The 22,745-nt window shown below is 36.7% G+C and overlaps 1 protein-coding gene across 10 annotated transcripts in view; it reads left to right on the top strand.

The window, feature by feature from the left end:
• Positions 1–22,745, top strand: part of ASH1L (ASH1 like histone lysine methyltransferase) — a 205,453-nt gene that overhangs the window by 149,179 nt on the left and 33,529 nt on the right. For all 10 annotated transcript variants that reach the window (XM_060414913.1, XM_012182890.5, XM_060414916.1 and 7 more), the window contains 5 exons: positions 10,709–10,782; positions 12,417–12,462; positions 12,575–12,683; positions 15,716–15,922; positions 16,038–16,184. In XM_060414913.1, the coding sequence (XP_060270896.1) occupies positions 10,709–10,782; positions 12,417–12,462; positions 12,575–12,683; positions 15,716–15,922; positions 16,038–16,184 (583 nt within the window). The remainder of the gene's footprint in view (positions 1–10,708; positions 10,783–12,416; positions 12,463–12,574; positions 12,684–15,715; positions 15,923–16,037; positions 16,185–22,745) is intronic.

Genomic DNA, 22,745 nt, shown 5'->3' with positions numbered 1-22,745 from the left:
GATAAGTAAAGTATACCTGGAAGTCATCCTGGATTTCTTTCATTCTTTCAACTCCTCACCCATTCCATCTCCCAGTTCTGTTATTTTCATCCTTGAATATATCCTGCTTCTCTTCAAATCCCACTGCTGTTTTTCAGGTCCATGCCGCTATTATCTTTTGCTTGGGCCATTGCAGTAGCCTTCTAACAGATCTGGCTACTTTCTTTCTTACTCTTTTCCAATCCACTCTCTACACAGTAAAAAGAAAAGTCATTTTATAATTTAAATCATATTTAAAACCTTCCAGTGGCTCACCATTAAACTATAAAGTCCTTCTCCCAACACTTGGGAATGATCTGGTTCCTGACTACCTCATTATTCTGCCTCTGCTGTTTCCCAGATTTCCTTTATTCACTGTATTATGTCATGCTGGTCTTCTTTCAGATTCTAGACCATTCCAGGCTCTTTATAGCCAAAAGAGCCTTTTGCTTATTATTACCTTTACCCAAAAAGATCTTCCCACGGTGGATTTCTTCTTATCCTGTGAGTACAGGCTAAATGTCAGTACCAGCTTAAATATTGTTTTCTTTAAAATTATTTTCCTGATTGTCCTACTGAATAGGATTCTTTACTCTATATCAATTCTATATCACAGCACTCTGTTTATTTTTCTATCATCTTTAATTGCTGTATTTATTTACTCATTTACTAATCTGTCTCCTTCACTAGATTATAAGCTTCAGGAGAACAGGATCATTTGTTTTTCTTTTTCTCCTTTGATTTTCCAGTGCTTGGTGCCTAATAGAAGGTTAATAAATATTGGATATACAAATGAAAAAAAAGAAGGAGAAATCAGAATAAGTTATGAATGTAAGAGATTTTTTTTTTTCAAGAACAACTTACTTGTATAGTAAGATGTTGATCCTGTACTTTTAGTATCCTCTTCACTGGTGACTGTCTTGACTGTGGTGCTCTTCTCTGTGTTATGATTATTTAGTTCCTTTTTTCTCCCCAGAAGGCCCAGCACCAGCAATGTATTTAAAGCAGCAAGGATAGACAAGTTATGCAATAAAGATTAGTTTGCTTCAGTTATTCTGTATTGGGTGGCTAGAGAATAGTTTAACTACAACATAGCGTTACAAGCATACCTTTCTACCTTTCGGGCGCCTGGATCAGGAAAACCCTCTGGAGTAGAAAATGGCTACCCACTCCAGCGTTCTTGCCTGGAAAATTCCATAGACAGAGGAGTCCGTGGGATCACAAAGAATCGGACACGACTGAGTGGCTGAGCACAGCACACACAACATTACAAGATTTAATTCTCAGCTAGATAACTGTACTGTTGGTTACTTAAGAAAGGTAAGAGTAAGTTCCATATTCTTTGGGCTTACTACCAAAGTTCTTTTGAAAGAGCCTTTTACTTTTAGTAGTGAAATCATGACAGTGGAAGAAGATTCTCAACAGATTTAGCTATTTCGCAGGCTCTGCTAGTGATAAACAGGCTTTGAAAATAGAGGTAATTTTAAAAGTTCCATGTAAAAGGAAACATGACTATTTTGGTCTCACTGGTTTTCCTCTGGATGGGAAGTTGGCTAACTGATAACTCACATTTTGGGAAGAAGTTCTAACTTTTCAAGGGGGTGATAGAGTCAGTTAACTCCAAGGGAGATGAGATGAATGATGGATAGGCCAATATTTATGTTAGATATCTGGCATGAATAGTGTTTAAGAGGTCCAGAATGGAAATCCCTTAATTTAAATAAAGATTTTCACTCTAAATCCCCACTTTAGTTTCTTGCTAAGACTGATCTGTACTCAGTGGTCTATAAATTAAGTAAATAATGGGAAAACCTAACTAAGTAGTGGGCTTTTTTCCTGTGAAACAAGATTTAACATCAGGCTGTTACAGGACTGAATTTTTTTTTGCAGACAGTGTTAACTTGTTGTTCAGATAATTTATGAATTATTAAATTCATACAGAGTGAGGCCTGTCAGCTGTTTGGAACAGGCAACTTCCAGCATCATGTAAACAAAGAGCATGGCTTTAAGTGAGCCAGGCCTACATTCAGCTCTGCCTTTGCCATTAGTTATGTGACTAGAGTAGTTAAACAAGTAAAACAATAATGCATCCTGTCATCAGTGGAGTAGGTGGAAAATAATATTTTTTAAAAATTTTAATGAAATCATGTTTCCTTATCTCCTCAGAGAAATGAATTTCAAAGAAATTTTATGTTTTATGATAAGTGCTCATTTATCAAAATATATATTTTACCTTTACATATTTAGTCAATTCATTTTTTATAACAGTTCTACAATGAGTTCAATGAGGCAAGCATGATCTTTTCAGCACATGGTTTCTGTGATAGCCGGATATACCCATATGAAAAGATAAAATAGCTCAAAATGGATCATCAACCTAAATACAAGAGCTAAAATTATAAAACATAGGGGTAAATTTTTGTGACCTTGCATTAGGTAATAATTTTCTTAAATGTCTGACACCAAAATCATGTACAATAAAAGGGAAAAAAAAGACAAATTAGACTGCATTAATATTTAAAATTTTGTACTTCAAATAACACCACCAAGAAACTAAAACAACCCACAGAAAGGGAGAAACATTTTCAAATAAGAGGCTTGTATCCAAAACCCCATATATATAAAGAACTGTTATAAGTCAATATTGAAAAGACAAACAATACAATTTTTAAGTGAATAAACTGTTTTGAGTTGATATTTCCCCCCCAAAAAAGATAGAAATGGTCAATAAGCATATGAAAAGATGTTAAACATCATTAATCATTGGGAAAATGGAATTGAAAATCATAATATATCACTTCACACTCACTGAAATGGCTTTAATTAAAAGATTTATGAGAATGTGAAGAAACTGAAACCCTCACACATTGCTGTGAGAACATGAAATGATATAACCTCTTTGGAAAACATTTTAATAATTAATCAAGTTAATGACAGATTTAATACAAGACCTAGCAATTCTGTTACTTAGGTAAGTACCCAAAAAATTGAAGATATATGTCCAGAGACCTCCCTGGCAGTCCAGTGGTTGGGACTCTGTGCTTCTACTACAGGGGACTCAGGTTCCATCCCTGGTCTGCGAACTGGGGTCCTGCATGCCACGCACATAAGCAATACGTGATGTAGCCACACAATGTAATACTGTTGGGCAATAACAAAAAAATTTAGTTCTGAGACATATGCCATATAAAATCCCATGTCTAGGTTTGAATTGAAAATCATGGCATTCCAAGAACCAGGGAGACTGCAAACTGAATTTTAAAAGACATCAATGTATGCCAATACCAAGATAATAGAATAATCTGATAAAGATTTTACAGTAGTTATAATTTGTGGAAAACACTTCAAAAACAATTATGAACATACTTAAAACATAAAAAGATAGAGCCTTGACAAAGAAATGAAAGATAGGAAAAACAAGTAGAAATTTTAGGATAAAAATATGCAGTAGCTGAAATACAATGCTCAGGGATAGATTCAGCAACAAAATGAAAGATATACAGGGGACAATCAGTGAACTAGATGATGTAATATTACCCAGTATGAACCGAAGAAAAAATAGACATTAGGAGAGATAGGCTCTGGGACCATAACAAAAGAGCTTATATTTATATTTTTGGTGTCCTGGGAGGAGATAAGAAAGAAGATAGAGATGAAAAAGTCCTTGAGTAAATAAAGGGCTTGAAAGCTTCCCAAATTTGGCAAAAGACATAAACCTTCTGATTCAAGAAGATGAGCAAACCCCAAACAAAACATATGCAAAAGAAATCCAGGCTAAGACAACATTTATCAAACTTCAGCATGCTAAAGACAAAACAGTTTTAAAATAATGAGAGAAATGACTCTGTATACATAGGTGTAAATCAGATCAAATGACAGTGAATTTCTCATCTGAATTCATGTAAATGGCACATTTTTCAAGTACGGAAAGAAAAACTGTCAAACCAAAATCCTATACCCACTGAAAATATCCCTCCAAGAATTGAGAGAAGCAAAGGCTTCTTAGGTGAAGGTTAATTAAGACAGTTTGTTGCCAGCAAACTTACCCTATGAATAAAGGAGGTTCTCTAAACGGAAAGAAAGAAACAACCTTGGAACATCAGTAAGGCAGAAAGAATCCAGTCAGCAAAAATATGGGCATTTACAGTAGGCTTTCTTTCCTCCTTCTTTTGAATTGAAAGACTTTCCTGACAATCCATTGGTTAAGAATCCATGCTTCCACTGCAGGGGACACAGGTCCCATCCCTGTCAGGGAACTAAGAGCCTGCCTCCCAAGTAGTGCAGAAAAAAAAAAAAAAATAGAACTGCCATGTAATCCAGCAATTTAATGTCTGGGAATATATGCAAAGAAAATGAAAACAGTAACTCAGAAAGATGCATGCACACACATGTTCATAGCAGCGTTATTTACAGGAGCCAAGATATGAAAACAGCCTAAGCGTCCATCAAAGCAGGAATGGATAAAAGAGTTGTTGTATGTATATCATATTATAATACACACATGTGCACACATAAACACAGTGGAATATTATTCAGCCATAAAAATGAGGAAATCTTGCAGTTTGCAACAACATAGTGGACCTTGAGGGCATTGTGCTAAGTGAAATAAGTCAGACAGATACTGTATGATCTCACATATATGTGGAATCTAAAAGTATATGTGTGTGTGCGTCTGTAATAGAAAAGGGGATCACATTATGTGTGGTTACCAGAGTTGAAAGGGTTGTGGGAAGAGGAGTGTGAGTAAATGGTCAAAAGGTACAAACTCCTAGTTACAAGATAAGTAAGAACTAGGGATATAATCAACATGATAACTATAGTTAACACTGCTGTATATATGAAATTGTTAAGAGAGTACATGCTGAGTTCTCCTTGCAAGGAAAAAATGTTTTCCTGGTTTTTTTTCTTTCTCTGGTTATTGTCTTTGTAAGAGATGATGATGCTAACTAAACATATAGCTGTAGTCATTTCACAACATACGTAACTCAAACCATTATGCTATACACCTTAAACTTTTACAGTGATTTATCTCAGTTATATCTCGAGTGAAAATGGAGGAATATTAATTAATGAACCAAGCCAAAAAAAAGTGATTGTGTTTAGGAAGAAGAGAATTCAGGAAACTGAGGAAAGATTATAATATTGCTTAGTAGATATTCCTTCAGTTCAGTTCAGTCGCTTAGTCGTGTCCAACTCTTTGTGACCCCATGAATCACAGCACGCCAGGCCTCCCTGTCCAGCACCATCTCCCGGAGTTCACTCAGACTCACGTCCATCGAGTCATTTATGCCATCCAGCCATCTCATCCTCTGTCTTCCCCTTTTCCTCCTGCCCCCAGTCCGTCCCTTAAAAGGAAACAATTAGTGGAGGACCTCAAAACTTAAGCCATGGAATATATCTTTTCATTTCATTCAAAAATTTAAGACCTGCTCTTTGATCAGGCAGTTTTCTAGATGCTTATTATACATCAACAAACAAAATAGTAAAGATCCTTGCCTCTGTGGAGCTGACATTCTTCCAAAGGGGAGATAGAAATCACAATATTCCTGTCTTTCTGAATCTCACCTGTTTTTCCTCAGGCTGATAAAACCAAAAACTTGAATCCTTATCATATTTTGCTTAGTGAAATTTAAACAGTTTCATCTTGTATCTTTTATCATTGCTTATAACCCCTTCGATGGCACACATTTCACTCAAACACCACCACTGCAACTTTTCTTTGGATGGTATTGGGACCATTTTCATAGAATAACAAAGGAAAACTAATAATTCTAATCTATTTATAGAGCGATATTATAACCCAGTACTCAGATTATATATAAATGAGCTGAACTTTTTCTGAAGGTCAGTCATCTTATTTAGGGGACAAAAAAGGCCAAGTTTTTGTCAGACTTTAAGGTATCTTGAAAAGAGGTAGAGCCGTTATTACCTCTCTCCTTTTTGTTGAATAGCTCCCTCTCCTTTGGTTCCCTCATTTGCTTAGCTACTTGATTAACAATAGAATGCTTTTGTGAAATATTCTTCCTCCTATTGTTCATATCTTTTTCATATTAGAATTGGTTTTATAAACGAAATCATCATGGACCTTTCCCTTTTAGATTTCAAGGTCAACACAATCTCCTGTCGTCTCTTCCTTGAAATGACTTTTGGCCCACAAAATGAGTTTTATTTCAAAGGGAAAAAGTAAAGGATTTCTTTGCTCCTTTCCTAATAGTCAGTGGCAGGATTTGAGATCTCAAGGTTCCAGTATACAATAAGAAAAATCCACAAAAGATATTATTTCATCTAATTTTCAGGTGAAAGTGATTTTTTTTCCATTTTAAAAATGAGGATTAGCTAAAACAGTATTTTTTCCAAATGAGGAACTCCTGAATACCTTCTTCTAAGGTATCATCTCCAGTAGAATTTGACAAGGATCTTTTTAGGTGAGTCTCACATATTAAAAATGAATTACCTGGCTCTGGTTTCAGACATATTAGAGGAAAGGAAAGACTGTCTCATCATTTTTTCCCCCAACTCTTAGTATATGGATTAGAGAAAAGTGAAGTTGAAAGTCACTCAGTCGTGTCTGACTCCTTGCAACCCCATGGACTATACAGTCCATGGAATTTTCTAGGCCAGAATACTGGAGTGGATAGCCTTTTCCTTCTCCAAGGGATCTTTCCAACCCAGGGATCGAAGAGAAATACAAATAATACCAAGAAAAGGCAACATATAACATCTGTGGAGCTGTTTCTAGGAAAGCTCAAAATGTTGGACAGTGGGGAAAATTGTGTTGTTAAAGTTAGTTGAAGTATGGCACTTCCCTGCCTGTTAAGACCCTATGCTTCCACTGTAGAGGGCGTGGGTTTGATCCCTCATTGGAGAACTAAGACACCCGCATGCTGTGTGGCCAAAAAAAAGCTGACGTGAATAATGGATGCCTTTCTTTCTAGAAAGAGATAAGTATTATTTTTAAATGTTCAGAACTTACACTCTACTCCTTCATACTTTTACAGCCTCTTTACAGAAAACACACTAAGAAAAGAGTTAACCCTTTACATCAAGGGATTTGTCCTGTCTTCTGAGAGCCAATTTTGACCTGCTAAAAAATTACATTTATTTGATTGTTGTTAGAAACAGTACATACTCATAAAAATTCCTAATGTAGAAAGATGTGAATTGAAAGATAAAGTTCCCCTTCCCAGAAACACACTAGTTTAGCATATACCCTTTCAAACTCTTTCATATATATATATAGAGAGAGAGAGAGCTATTTTTTCCTGATACTTTGTTACCAAATTTTTCAGCATACAGAAATTTGAAGAAACTGAACACAAAATATTCCATCACAAAAAAAAAATCCCATCACCTAGGTTTTGTCATTGATATTTGCCTGATTTATCATGTATTTATCCATCTGTTGTTCCATCATGTTTTTGGATGCACTGCAAAGTAAGCTGCAGAGATTGATATACTTCCAGCTAAATATTTCATCATAATGTCAGAATCAAGATCTCAGTATTTGTTTGTAGGGTTTTTCTTTTGATTTGAATTTACCCTTGATAAAATCCCCAAATCTTAAATATACTTTTGCTCAATTTTTAAATTTTTTCATACTCCTCTATAATCCAGACCTTTCTCAAGAACATTATCATCATTCCAGAAAGCTCCTTTGTGCCCTTTCCTAGACAGTCCCCACCATATTTAGCCATTTAATGGATATTTTTTTTAAAAAGTCAGCCCTTGCTCTAATATTATTCTGCAACTTGGAAAATAAGTTTTCACGTGAGTAAATATATACCTCACTTCATTTAACAGCTGCACATTCATTATTTAAATATACCAAAGTCTACTTCCTTATTGTACTTCTTCATTACAGACTTTGTAGTTACACATTCAGCTTTGGTTCCCTGTCAAGAGATGGACTCCAGTCTTCTACCAACTGTAACCTCAGACAGCAGCTTGTTATATTAACCTCCATATAACTATAATCCATATTGCTCTGTCATCAGATTTATCAAATGAATAAACTCACTATATTACATGTTAACATGAAATTGCATGTTAACAAATAACATTTTTATGGAAAATCAGTTCAGTTCAGTGGCTCAGTCATGTCTGACTCTTTGCAACCCCGTGAACCACAGCACGCCAGGCCTCCCTGTCCATACCAACTCCCGGAGTCCACCCAAACCCATGTCCATTGAGTCGGTGTTGCCATCCAACCATCCCATCTCTGTCGTCCCCTTCTCCTCCTGCCCTCAATCTTTCCCAGCATCAGGGTCAATGAGTCACCACTTCACATCAGGTGGCCAAAGTATTGGACTTTCAGTTTCAACATCAGTCCTTCCAATGAACACCCAGGACTGATCTCCTTTAGGATGGACTGGTTGGATCTCCTTGCAGTCCAAGGGACTCTCAAGAGTCTTTTCCAACACCACGATTCAAAAGCATCAATTCTTTGGTGCTCAGCTTTCTTTATGGTCCAACTCTCACATCCATACATGACTACTGGAAAAACCATAGCCTTAACTAAATGGACCTTTGTTGACAAAGTAAAGTCTCTGCTTTTTAATATGCTGTCTCGGTTGGTCATAACTTTCCTTCCAAGGAATAAGCGTCTTTTAATTTCATGGCTATAATCACCATCTGCAGTGATTTTGGAGCCCAAAAAAATAAAGTCAGCCACTGTTTCCACTGTATCCCCGTCTATTTGCCATGCAGTGATGGGACCGGATGCTATGATCTTCATTTTCTGAATGTTGAGCTTTAAGCCAACTTTTTCACTCTCCTCTTTCACTTTTATCAAGAGGCTCTTTAATTCTTCTTCACTTTCTGCCATAAGGGGTGTCATCTGCATATCTGAGGTTATTGATATTTCTCCCAGCAATCTTGATTCCAGATAACTTCTCCCTATTTTTTTGAGGGCAAATTTATTATGTTTTTGTCTTAGTCTGAATGTGGTAGTAACTTTCCCCAAAAATTTTTAATGAGAAAAGTGACTTTATTTTACATTTTTGCAAATCTCTTTGATGTCTGACTAATATAGGACAGTTGGATTTTCTAATCTGTTTTTGCATTCTGTTTGTTGTGATGTTATTATGGTTTAAATATATGAAGAAATCTGACCTCACATGGGTAAAAAGTTGTCAAAGAGAGGAAGATTTAATAATTTCACATAATTGTAGATATTCTTTGATATTATAGCAAAAATTTAAAATGTTGCTTAACATTCTAATGCTGGAGTATGAAATCAATGGATTTTTTGTATTGTTGCCTCTCTTCTAAGTTAAATAGATTTTTACCCATGTATGATTTTATCACTTCATGCATTAGACATTGGAAAATATTAATTCACTAAATTATATTGCTCTTCCATTTCCTGTATGTATCCCTAACAATTCATATTTGTGATTTGCCACTTATTTCATGAGAAAAACTTAAGTATTGGAAAACAGAATCTCATGATAATTAGTAGACACAAGTTTTGCAAAATCTCAGTGTTGACTTCAAACTAAAATTTTATCATTGGAAACATATTTTCAGTTGGAGTTCTTGAAGTTCACTGGATTTATTTTCAGTTCCTAGGTTAGAATAACCATTGTCTGTCAGTTCTTTTAACATGTCATTCTATGAAAAAAGCCAACTAGTTCAGCCCACCATTCAAATATTTGTACAAGTGCATTTCCTTAAGATAACCATCATACCTTAGTATATAGCAGAAGTGCTTTATGCATACTTGCATTGTCATGCAGAATAAAGATTTTGGTTTGTGAGTCAAGATTTAATATTTTTATTACTTTATCAAGAGCATTCTTAGATAATGCCATATAGTTCATTTCTACTGGTTTCGTTCTAATAGAGATTTGTGCCACATGCCTTGATTCATACTAAAACTACAGCTTTACCCACTATTCCTTTTACCCTATTAGTACAAATGTCAGCATAATGAAAATGCATATAATATCTTAGTTGTGTTACCAAAATAGTTTGGACCTCTCAGATCCCATGGGGTATAAGCAGAGCACACTTTGAGAACTGCTGGTCTGGAGACCATGATAAAACACATCCAGATAACAAGGAAACGTCTAAATCCTGCAAGAAGTGAGTCGAGCATCATAGTGCTTCATGAACAAAAAGATCATATAGAGTAAAGAAATTGTGGGGCAGGGTGCCTCTGTGGTGGAAAGGGGCTTTGAAACTGGCTAGAAAAAGTAGAAGTATTTCAATAGGTAGGAAGAAAAATGTTAACAGATCATAAATTTACATGTAAATACTCTTGAGTTATTTAAATTCAGAGTTTCCTATTTTGGAAAAATTTTATACTTCTTTTGTAGTTAGCCTTAAATTGTGTACAATAATGGAGAAAAGATAATAGATGCTCTGGTTAGTGACTTTAATGATTGACCAGTTCTTAGTATTTAGTGTGCTTCATAATGATGACTTACTTTGCAGTAAGTTTGATGCTTACTAGCATAGCAGTAAGTTTGCTATGCTAGTTGTTTTATATAAGCTAAAATTAAAACATCTTTAGCATATACTACATGGAGCACAGTGGAAAAGAATAGCAAAAATTAAAAATTGGTGATGGAAAATTCATAAAATTTAACATGAAAGGTTTATTTTTTTACTCTGTATGTTAAAGCTTGTAGCTGTTTGACCCTTTGTATAAATAAATATTGAAATGGATAGTATTGTTTTATTTCAGGAAAATATCTAAGGCAAAAGAGAATTGATTTTCAGCTTCCCTATGATATTCTTTGGCAGTGGAAACATAATCAGGTATGAATTTATCTTACCATATTTCATTCTTTTGTTTTCAGTTTTATTTGTTTAGTTATTTTTTACTTTACAGTATTGTATTGGTTTTGCCATACGTTGACATGAATCCGCCATGGGTGTACATGTGTTCCCCATCCTGAACCTCCCTCCCCAGATATTTCATTCTTAAGTGCTCAGTGGGGGAGAGGGAGATGCAAGTCTTTTTCTCCTTGTTATGCTCTCATCTTAGGAAATACAGAGAAGTGTCCCTGTGAAGGTCAGAGACTAAGAAAAATGAATTTGCATCCATATTTAATATGACCTATTTGCCTTTACTCATAACTTCAAAATAGCAGTAAGTTCCTGCTTCCTTAGGAAACCTTCAGTTATTATTCTGGGCTTTTATTTTGGTAGCAAAGATTCTGTTCTGTAAGAATCCTGTTTGATGCAGGTCTCAAGAGAATTTAGATGTACTGCCAGCAGCATTAAGAAATTTCAGGCTTTATTTTTGTTGGCTCCTTCCCATCAGTTTGGAATTTATTTTTCACATACAAAAGAGAGTCTTCTACCAAAGGAAACAGGGAAAATATTTAATACTCTTGTACTTTTAAATATATTGGGAACTAAAACTGGAAAGGTGCTGCTTTTCTCTCTTACTTACCTAATTGAAAAGTTTCCCCCTGTAATTTTTATATTTAGCGAAAGCCCCCAGAATCCATATTGGGAACTACCATTGGGAAATAGAAATAGTCAAGCAAATGAGGTAAATAGGCTCCTGAGTTTGCCAAAATTCCACCAAAGTTTAATCTTGGAAAGCCAAAAGCAGTGAACATTCCCATCTGCATTCTCTTCTTTGATGGTCTCTCCTGAATTTTAAGAGGGTCAGTATGTTAGATATTTGTCTCAGAGTCATAACAATAAAGGAGATAGTGTTTTGACTCACTGTACCCACTGAAAAATGATGGTGGGATTATTCTTATAGATTAATACACTTCAGGTTAAACAGCTTAAACCAAGCTCCTGTTTGTTTCTTTGTTTGCTTTTTGGTACTGTCTTCTATAGTAAAACACTCACAGACTGACTAATACATTTTTTTTCCTAATGCATTCTTTATTGCAATATGAGAACACCATTATCCTGCCTGCCATCTTCCCTTTGTTCACTGAATTAGTTGCCTTAATTAAAATGTAAAATGTGTTTTCCTACAACACTCACCCTGAAAAAGCCGGGATACTTATCTTTTTCATATCATATACCTACCCTACCCTACTTGAACAAGCCCTGTGCAAGTTTTCCTTTCTTTTCATAGAGGGAAATAAAATCTTAATTTATCCAAATGAATAGCTTTAATCTGCAGTGTGATAATCATTTAAATCTGTCCAATAACTTGCTGAAGAAACATCTAACAAAAAATGCATTTTCTTTCATCTACTTATGATTGCTTCTGTGGAATATAGTTCTTTTACCCTGATCTGGTAAGTCACCTTTTATTCCAGGGTAAAAAGTGATCACACCTCAAATGTATCCAACCCAGAAAGTAAGTGTTTCCATATGGGCAGAGTACATGGATAATTTCTTTATTTTTAGTGATTTATACTGTTTTCTGGCATTTGAAGTTGAATGCTATATCGGGATTTTTCTGTTTTTTCTTCTAGCTGTACAAGAAACCAGATGTCCCACTATATAAAAAAATTCGTTCAAGTGAGTAAAATGGGAGCTGTTTTTTCTGCCTCCATACCATCAGTGTTCTCAGCCTGGCACTTTAAAATTACTGTATATGTTCACAAACTATTCTTTGCTGTCTTCTCTCAAGATGTCTACGTTGATGTCAAACCCCTTTCTGGTTATGAGGCTACCACTTGTAACTGTAAGAAGCCAGATGATGACACCAAAAAGGGCTGTGTGGATGACTGCCTCAATAGGTACTGTACTAAACTAATTCTATAAGCACAGGCTTTAAGATCTGTAAGACACTTCATTTAGGGGAATTCCCTGGTGGTCCAGTGTTTAAAACTCAGTGTTTTCACTGTCAGGGGCCTGAGTTCAATCCCTAGTTGGGGAACTGAGATTCCACAAGCCACGTGGTATGGCCAGAAAAAAAAAAGACTTCATTTAAAGGAAAAGGTTAAGTAGACTCTTTGATTTCCTCTCAAGAAATCAAAAAGGATATATGAAACTTAACTGATAGACTGTCTTGGTCTGCTTGGGCTGCTATAACAAACTATCATAGACTTAAATAATAGAAATATATTTCTCACAATTCTGGAGGCTGGGAAGTCCATGGTGAAATTGTCAGCAGATTCAGTGTCTGGTGAGGGCCCACTTCCTAGCTTATAGACAGCTGCCTTCTCCCTGAATACTCACATGGCCTCTCCTCAGAGCATGCTCATGGTAGAAAGATAGTTTTCTCTCTTCCTCTTCTTAGAAGGCCACTAATCCAATTATGAGGGCTTCTCTGGTGGCCCGGTGGTAAAGAACCCATCTGTCAATTCAGGAGCTACAGGAGAGGCGAATTTGATCCCTTGGTCAGGTGAAGTGAAGTTGCTCAGTCGTGTCCGACTCTGCAACCCCATGGACTGTAGCCCACCAGGCTCCTCTGTCCATGGGATTCTCCAGGCAAGAATACTGGAGTGGGTTGCCATTTCCTTCTCCAGGGGATCTTCCTGACCCAGGGATTGAACCCAGGTCTCCCGCATTGCAGGCAGACGCTTTAACCACTGAGCCACCAGGTAAGCCCCAGTAGATCCCCTGAAAAAGGCAGCGGCAGCCCACTCCAGTGTTCTTGCCTGGAGAATCCAAGGGACGGGGGAGCCTGGTGGGCTGCTGTCTGTGGGGTCGCACAGAGTCGGACACAACTAAAGCAACTTGGCAGCAGCAGCCAGTATTCTTGCCTGGAAAATCCCATGAACAGAGGAGCCTGATGGGCTATGGGGTTGCAAAAGAGTCAGACAGGACTGAGAGATTAAACAACAACAATCCCATTACAAGGTTCCCACCTTCATCAGCTAATAAAACCTATTCACCTCCCAAAGCCCCTACTTCCAAATAGCATCACACTGAAGGCTAGGTCTTCAACTGAATTTTGAAGGGACATAGTTAGCCCAAAACATGGGCTAAATAGAGTAATAGGAAGCAATGTCATGTAGAGTCTTATGTACTCAGGTTTAAATCCTCTTACTGTTATGAGACCTAAGGAAAGTTCTTTAACCTCTCTAATAAAAATAATACTAGTAGAAGGTCATGATACATTTGGGGGGAAACTAAGTTGATAAGACATTAGGATATAGAAGGTATGTTAATACACATGATGATTGAGTCAGTGATGCTAATGAGAGATAGTAAGGCTGTTGTCAGAGATAGGAAGTGTGAGTTCTTAGATTGAGATTTCAAAATGAAAATGTCTAATTGAGATAAAGGATTCTATCTCTATTAACCTAAGCAGATAGGTAGCAAAGGAGAATTAATTAACTTCCCATCAGTGTTCCTTGTTCTAGATAGCTTTCCTAGACAGATAGCTGCTTCTCCAATTTTGATCTCTAGTCAGCTGTCGTGTGGGCTGAGGGAATCAGTGTTTTTGCTTTAATGTGCCAGTTGGGAAATTCTACCTTACCTACATCACTGTAAGTTTTCATCTTGTCATTGTACATACGTAGAATTGTACATAGTAGTAGTAGTAGTAGCTTGGTGATTTAGGTAGTCGATGTCTTATGCAGATTATTTTCACTCTCAAGTATTTTATATATGTGCTTTTATGTAACATTGTAATCCTTAAGCTCATCCTTTTTAGATGTCACAGCTTGCCATTCTTCTGTTGTTCATTATTCAAGTTACTTAATATTTTGCTATTAAAAATTATACTGCTATGAAACTGTGTAACATACATATACATGTATACATATATATATGTAATTCTTACTCTATACTTTCTAATAGCTCTTGTAAAATACTTCGGTAATTTTTGGTATCACCACCAATATATATTTATTTCCTCTTAGTTCCACCTCCTTTAGTTACTGACATCTAACTTTATTTCTAGTGCTTTAGTATTTCATTGGTTTACTATTTGAGAGTATCATATGTCCTTAAAGTTGTTTAAATGTGCATCTCTTTAGATGCTAACATTTCTGTGCTTTTTGTATGATATTTTATTTATTGTCTATGAAATTAATATAGCTGCCTCATTGCTTATTTCCTTTCTTTCTTTTGATAGTTCAGGAAGCTGTTGTTGTTTAATTGCTTAGTTGTGTCTGACTCTTTTGTGATCCCATGGACTGTAGGCCACCAGGCTCATCTGTCCATGGGATTTCCCAGGTAAGAATACTGGAGTAGGTTTCCCTTTCCTTCTCCAGGGGTTGGGTCCTTCCCAACCCAGGGATGGAACCAGAGTCTCCTGAATTGGCAGGATTCTTTACCACCGAGCCACCATGGAACCCCTCGTATATTCTTAGTATAGAAATAAATATGTTAGTGTTTGCCCAGGATGCTGAGTGGACAATTAACTTATTAATTAACAAGAAGCATCAGTGTTTGCAACTTGACTTGGATATTTTCAGTATTATTAACTTTTGAATTTAGACATTATTACCTTGTTAATAACATTGTTAACCAATCTAACCTTATTAAAATAAAAATTAATTTTATGCATTTTTTTTTGACTGCACTGGGTCTTAGTTGCAGCATATGGGATCTTTTAGTTGTAATGCATAGGATCTTAGTTGCAGGATGTGGAATCTTTTTAGTTGCACCATGAGAAAACTCATTTGCAGCATGTGGGATCTAGTTCCCTGACCAGGGATCAATCCCAAGCCCCCTTCGTTGGGAGCGCAGAGTGTTAGTCTCTAGACCAGTAGAGAAGTCCCTTTGAATTCATTTTTTAAATTCCTATTTTTAAAAATGAGTTCATATAGATGATATGTAGTGTTAATTGACATAAAATTATTCCTTTTTTTTCTAGAATGATCTTTGCTGAGTGTTCCCCCAACACTTGCCCCTGTGGTGAGCAGTGCTGTAACCAGAGGATACAGCGGCATGAGTGGGTGCAATGTCTAGAACGATTTCGAGCTGAAGAAAAAGGTTGGGGAATCAGAACCAAAGAACCGCTAAAAGCTGGGCAATTCATCATTGAATACCTAGGAGAGGTTGTCAGCGAGCAGGAGTTCAGGTACAGTGGTAAATCATACTCCAGGAAAATGGCAGAGGTACCAGATTAGAATGGAAAATGAAATATTTGAAGTTTACTTTCAACTTAATCATTAACTGGGTTTTCTCCTCTTTAGGAACAGGATGATTGAGCAGTATCATAATCACAGTGACCACTATTGTCTGAACTTGGATAGTGGGATGGTGATTGACAGTTACCGTATGGGAAATGAAGCCCGATTCATCAATCACAGCTGTGACCCAAATTGTGAAATGCAGAAGTGGTAAGAAAACAAGGGAAGGTGAACCCAGCAGAGCAGAAAGTATTGAGGACATCCTGAGATTGATCTTAATAATCAGCTTATACAGAGCAGCTCAGGCAATTCTCTGTTATGACAGATCCTCCCACGTAGAGAGTAAGCTCGTATTGTTTCTTCACACTTCAACCTAACTACTCCAGAAGAATGTAATATTTATTTGTGTGTGTGTGTGTGTGTGTGTGTACATATATGATAATACCTACTGTTTATTGACTGCTTACTATATACCAAGCACTGCTACATGGTTCTTACATCCATGCATTTAGCATGTTTATCACATCCTCACTGGATTTGTCACAATGATAAGTAAAAATAAGTGAGATAGATTGGAATCTAATTTAGAATGAAAAAAATACATCTAAGAAATAATCTCACCTTTTGAAATGGCCCACACTCTGTCTGTAGAGTGTGTTGTTGTTGTTGTTGTTTAGTTGCTAAGTTGTGTCCAACTCCTTTGCAACCCAATGAACTGTAGCCCGCCAGGCTCCTGTCCATAGTATTTAAAATATAAAATTTTAAAAAAAAGAATAATTCAGAAAAGATAACATGATAGGGGAGGATTCTAAGAAAATGAGAGAGTAGGAAGCAAAAGAATCTATCTCCATTTAGACAATTGCACTAGCAGAATCTGTCTGATAAAACTGTTTGGAAGTCTGGAGTCTGTTGAAGGCTTGTAACATCCAGGAGACGTTTTAGATGGTCAGTTGTGGTTCATTTCAATCAATTCAAACTCTTAACTCAGTAGTAGCTACTCATCCCTACCCCCAGGCAGGCAGCTGTGCAAGTACTGCTGGAATAGCTTGCATACAGCTTGCAGATGCTAGGGTGGATAAAAGGGGCCCCTTTCTCCAAATACTGAATCTCTGTGCTCTGATTGCTGATTCTGATCACAGAGGTGCACACGAAGAAGCAGGCAGCCACTGTTGTACCTCCCACTGTTGCAAGTCCCTCTCCCTCCAGCTATAGTGACTTTCAGGAGATTTTAAGGTACCCTCTTTTGCCCACCTTCATTTTTCATTTCTCGTCTTTTAGGACAGAAATTAAAGACTTAACACATGCCAAAACAATTACATATGTTGGGGAATATAGTCAGTCACATATCCAAGGGAAGGATCAGAAAAGACATAAGACACTAGGTTTACACTTGAGGCTGATCCTTGAAACAGGAAAATAATAATAACAAAAAACAGTGAATAGGAAAGGGGAAAATCTAATTCCCAAGTTACCACATTACTCGATTCAGATGTCCAGCGTTCAGAAAAATCATGAGGAATATAAAGACATTAGGAAATATGGCCCATTCAGAGGAAAAAAAAATAGTAATTCAGTAGAATCTGTCCCTAAAATGGGCTAATGGCAGACACATAAGACAAAACTTTTAAACAATTGCCCTGATGACGCTCAAAGAACTAAAGGAAATTGTCATGAAAAAGTCTTTCATGAGAAAGTCATGAAACTGATATGAAAAAAATGGAAATATCAATAAAGAGATAGAAAACCTAAAAAAGAATCCAGAAAGGAAGTCTGGAACTGAAGATGTACAATAATTGAAATGAGAAATTTACTAGAGGGATTCAGAGGCAGGTTTGGACAGGCAAGAGAACGAATCAGTGAACTCAAAGATGAAAATCACTCAAAGTAAAAATCACTCAGTCATGTCTGGATCTTTGCAACCCCATGGACTGTGCAGTCCATGAAATTCTCTAGGCCTGAATACTGAAGAGGGTAGCCGTTCCCTTCTCCAGGGATCTTCCCAACCCTGGATCAAACCCAGGTCTTCCACACTGCAGCAAATTCTTTACCTGCTGAAACACCAGGGAAGCCCAAGAATCCTGGAATAGGTAGCCTATCCCTTCTCCAGCAGATCTTCCCAACCCAGGAATTGAACTGGGGTCTCCTGAATTGTAGGTGGATTCTTTACCAGCTGAGCTACCAGAGCAGCCCATAGGACAATATAAATTATCAAGCCTGAGGAAAAAGAAAAAGATTGAAGAGGAGAGAGCTCTAAGCGACCTTTGGGATACCATCGAGCAGAACAACCATATGTATTGTGGATGTCCCAGAGGGAGAAAACAGAAGCAAGAGAAAATATTTGAAGAAATAATGGTTGAAAACTTAACAAATTTCATGAATGATGTGAATATAAATACCCAGGGTACTTAACAAATTCCAAGTAAGATGAACTCAGAATGAGACACATACCAAGACATATTAAAATCAAACTTTCAAAATATAAAGAGCAAGTCTTGGAATCAGCCCAAGACAAACAAATCATTACAATACAGTGACATTTTGGAGGCCAGAAGATAGTGGGCCCATATATGTAGTGTGCTAAAAGAACATGTCAACCAGGATTCCTATATGTAGCAAAGCTATCCTTCAGAAGTGAGGAGGAAATAAAAACATTCCCAAATAAAATATGAGGGACTTTTTGAGTGCTAGAACTACCCTGCAGAAATACTCAATGGTCTCCTCCAAAGTGAACTTACAGGACACCAGACAGTACTTCTATGCCATATGGAGAAATAAAGATCTTAATAAAGGTAAATACATGGGCAATTATAAAAGCTAGAATTAATTTGACAGTGTTTTGTAGCTATACTTTTTTTTTCTATACAGTTTAGGAAACTAATGCACTTAGTGGAATTGTTAGCTAATTTTTTTGTGCACGTAATATAAAGATGTAATTTTGTGACATCTGGAAGGAAGAGAAATGGCTGTAAAGGACTAGTGTCTTTTTATGTTATTCAAGTTAAGCTACTATAAATAAAATTATAGTTTTATAACTTAAGGATGTTCAGTGTAATCCTCATGATAACCACAGTGCAATACCTACAGACATGTACAAAAAGAAATTCAGGAAGAATGTAAACATTTCACTCCAAAAAATTAACTAAACACACTAAAAAGCAGGAATTCAGGCAAGGAGGGACAGAAACCTCTAGGGCATATAGAAAATAAATTGTTCAGTGATAAGTAACTCCTTATCAGTAATTAATTTAAAGGTAAATGGATTAAACTCTTAAAAAGAGAATGGGATTCAGCATCATTTATGATTTAAAAAACTCTACAAACTGGGTAAAAGAATGTATCTCAATATAATAAAAGGTGAATGTGACAACCAACAGGTGAAAAATTGAAAGCTTTTCCTCTGGAATCAAGAATAAAACCAAAACAAGGATGTCTACTCCTACCACTTCTATTCAACATAATACTGCAAGTTTTACCCAGATGAGGTAGCTGCTGCTGCTGCTAAGTCACGTCAGTTGTGTCCGACTCTGTGCAACCCCATAGATGGCAGCCTACCAGGCTCCGCCGTCCCTGGGATTCTCCAGGCAAGAACACTGGAGTGGGTTGCCATTTCATTCTCCAATGCATGAAAGTGAAAAGTGAAAGTGAGTTTGTTCAATCATGTCTGACTCTTCACGACCCCATAGACTGCAGCCTACCAGGCTCCTCCATCCATGGGATTTTCCAGGCAAGAGTACTTGAGTGGGATGAGGTAGGCAAGAAAAAAATTAAGTAAAAGGCATCCAATTGAAAAGGAACAAGTAAAACTGTCTATTTGCAAATGACTATTTGCAAATAGTATTACATATGGAAAAATACTATATATATATTATATGTATAATATAGAAATTTAGAAAATTACATATAGAAAAAATATTGTTTGCAAATAGAATTACATGTAGAAAACCCTAAAAACTCCCATCAGAAATCATTTTAGAACTGAAAATTTATTGAAGTTTCAGGAGACAAAATCAAAATATAAAAATCAGTTGCATTTTCATACACAAGTAACTGTCAGAAATTAAAAAACAATCTTTTTGCAATAGCATCAAAAAGAATAAAATACCTAGGAATAAATTTAGCCAAGGAAGTAAAAACCTGTACACTGAAAACTGTAAGCTAGTGATGAGAGCTTACAGGAGACATAAATAAATGAAAAGATACTCTGTGCTCATGGATTTGAAGAGTTATTACTGCTTAAATGTCTGTACTACACAAAGCATCCTACAAATTCAGTACAATAAAGATAAAATTCCAATGGCACTTTCCTCAGAAGTAGAATAATCCTAAAACTTAGGTGGAACCACAAAAAATCTCAAATAGTCAAAACAGTCTTGACAAAGAACAAAGCTGAAGGCAACATATATTCTGATTTCAGACTATATTACAAAGCTATAGTAATCAAAACAAAACAGATACATAGATGAATGGAATAGAATAGAGAGCCCAGAAATAAACCCATGCATGTATGGCCAATTGATTTATGGCAGAGGAGCCAAGAATATACAATAGGGAAAGGGCAGTCTTTTCAATAAAGGGTGTGTGAGAAAACTGCACAGCCACATGCAAAAGAATGAAATTGGATCACTGTCTTTCAACAGAAACAGAAATCAATTTAAAGACTTAAATGTAAGACCTAAAACCATGAAATTCCTAGAAAAAAAAACAGGATAAGCTCCTTGTCATCAGTTTTGACAATGATATTTTTGTTTGTTTTAACACCAGAAGTAGGGCATTAAAAGCAGAAATGAACAAGTGAGACTGGTCAAACTAAAATGTTTCTGTACAACAATGGAAACCATAAACAAAATGAAAAAGCAGCCTACAGAATGGGAGAAAATATTAGCAAATCTAGTGAGGTGTTAATATTCAAAATATATAAGGAAAGCATACAAGTCAATAGCAAAATAGAAAATCCAATTAAATATAGTTGGAAAATCTGAATATACTTTTAAAGCAGACATACAGATGACCAACAGGTACATTAAAAGGTGCTTAATGTCACACTCTTCACTTTCTGCCATAAGGGTGGTGTCATCTGCATATCTGAGGTTATTGATATTTCTCCCGGCAATCTTGATTCCAGCTTGTGCTTCTTCCAGCCCAGCATTTCTCATGATGTACTCTGCATAGAAGTTAAATAAGCAGGGTGACAATATACAGCCTTGACATACTCCTTTTCCTATTTGGAACCAGTCTGTTGTTCCATGTCCAGTTCTAACTGTTGCTTCCTGAGCTGCATACAGGTTTCTCAAGAGGCAGGTCAGGTGGTCTGGTATTCCCATCTCTTTCAGAATTTTCCACAGTTTATTGTGATCCACACAGTCAAAGGCTTTGGCATAGTCACTAAAGCAGAAATAGATGTTTTTCTGGAACTCTCTTAAAGCTCAACATTCAGAAAACAAAGATCATGGCATCTGGTCCCATCATTTCATGGGAAATAGATGGGGAAACAGTGTCAGACTTTATTTTTTGGGGCTCCAAAATGACTGCAGATGGTGACTGCAGCCATGAAATTAAAAGATGCTTACTCCTTGGAAGAAAAGTTATGACCAACCTAGATAGCATATTCAAAAGCAGAGACATTACTTTGCCAACAAAGGTCTGTCTAGTTAAGGCTATGGTTTTCCCAGTGGTCATGTATGGATGTGAGAGTTGGACTGTGAAGAAAGCTGAGCGCCGAAGAATTGATGCTTTTGAACTGTGGTGTTGGAGAAGACTCTTGAGAGTCCCTTGGACTGCAAGGAAATCCAACCAGTCCATTCTAAAGGAGATCAGCCCTGGGATTTCTTTGGAAAAAATGATACTAAAGCTGAAACTCCAGTACTTTGGCCACCTCATGGGAAGCGTTAACTCATTGGAAAAGACTCTGATGCTGGGAGGGATTGGGGGCAGGAGGAGAAGGGGACGACCCAGGATGAGATGGCTGGATGGCATCACCGACATAATGGACGTGAATTTGAGTGAACTCCGGGAGTTGATGGACAGGGAGGCCTGACGTGCTGCGATTCACGTGGTCGCAAAGAGTTGGACACAACTGAGCGACTGAACTGAACTGAATGTCACACTAACTATCAGGGAAATGCAAGTCAAAACCACAATGAGATAACCACCTCACACCTATTAGAATGGCTATTCTCAAACAGATAAGAAGTAATAAATGTTAGTGAGAATGTAAAAAAAGCCGGGACAGGGGCGGGGGGGGGGCCTTGTGCACTGTTGGTGGTAATTTAAATTGGTACAGCCACTGTCAAAAATCATATGGAGGTTCCTAGGAAAATTAAAAATAGAAGTGCCATACAACCCAGCAGTGCCATTTCTCGGTATTTATCTGAAGGAAAAGAAAAACACTAACTCAAAATGATTATCTGTATCCCATGTTCATTATGGCGTTACTCATAGTAGCTGAGGCATGGAAACAACCTAAGTATTCATCAGTGGATAAAGAAAATGTGTTCTGTGTCTACAATGGAATATTTAGCCACAAAAATGCAGGAAATACAGCCATTTGTAACAAAATGAATGGCCTTGTTACGCTAAATGAGATAGAGAGACTAGTTCCATATGACCTCACTTGTATAGGATCTTTTGAAAAAAAAGCAAACTCAGGTACAAATTGGTAGTTGCCAGAGATAAGGGTTTGCAAGCTTGGAAAAAGGTGAAGGTGGTCCAAATAAATAACAACTGAGGATGTAATGTATAGCCTGGTGACTATAGTTAATAATACTACATTGT

This window comes from Ovis aries, chromosome 1 (assembly GCF_016772045.2).
Source record: "Ovis aries strain OAR_USU_Benz2616 breed Rambouillet chromosome 1, ARS-UI_Ramb_v3.0, whole genome shotgun sequence".
Classification (NCBI taxonomy): domain Eukaryota; kingdom Metazoa; phylum Chordata; class Mammalia; order Artiodactyla; family Bovidae; genus Ovis; species Ovis aries.
The sequence above is the reverse complement of the archived record's forward strand: the minus strand, read 5'-3'. Positions and strand labels throughout refer to the sequence as shown.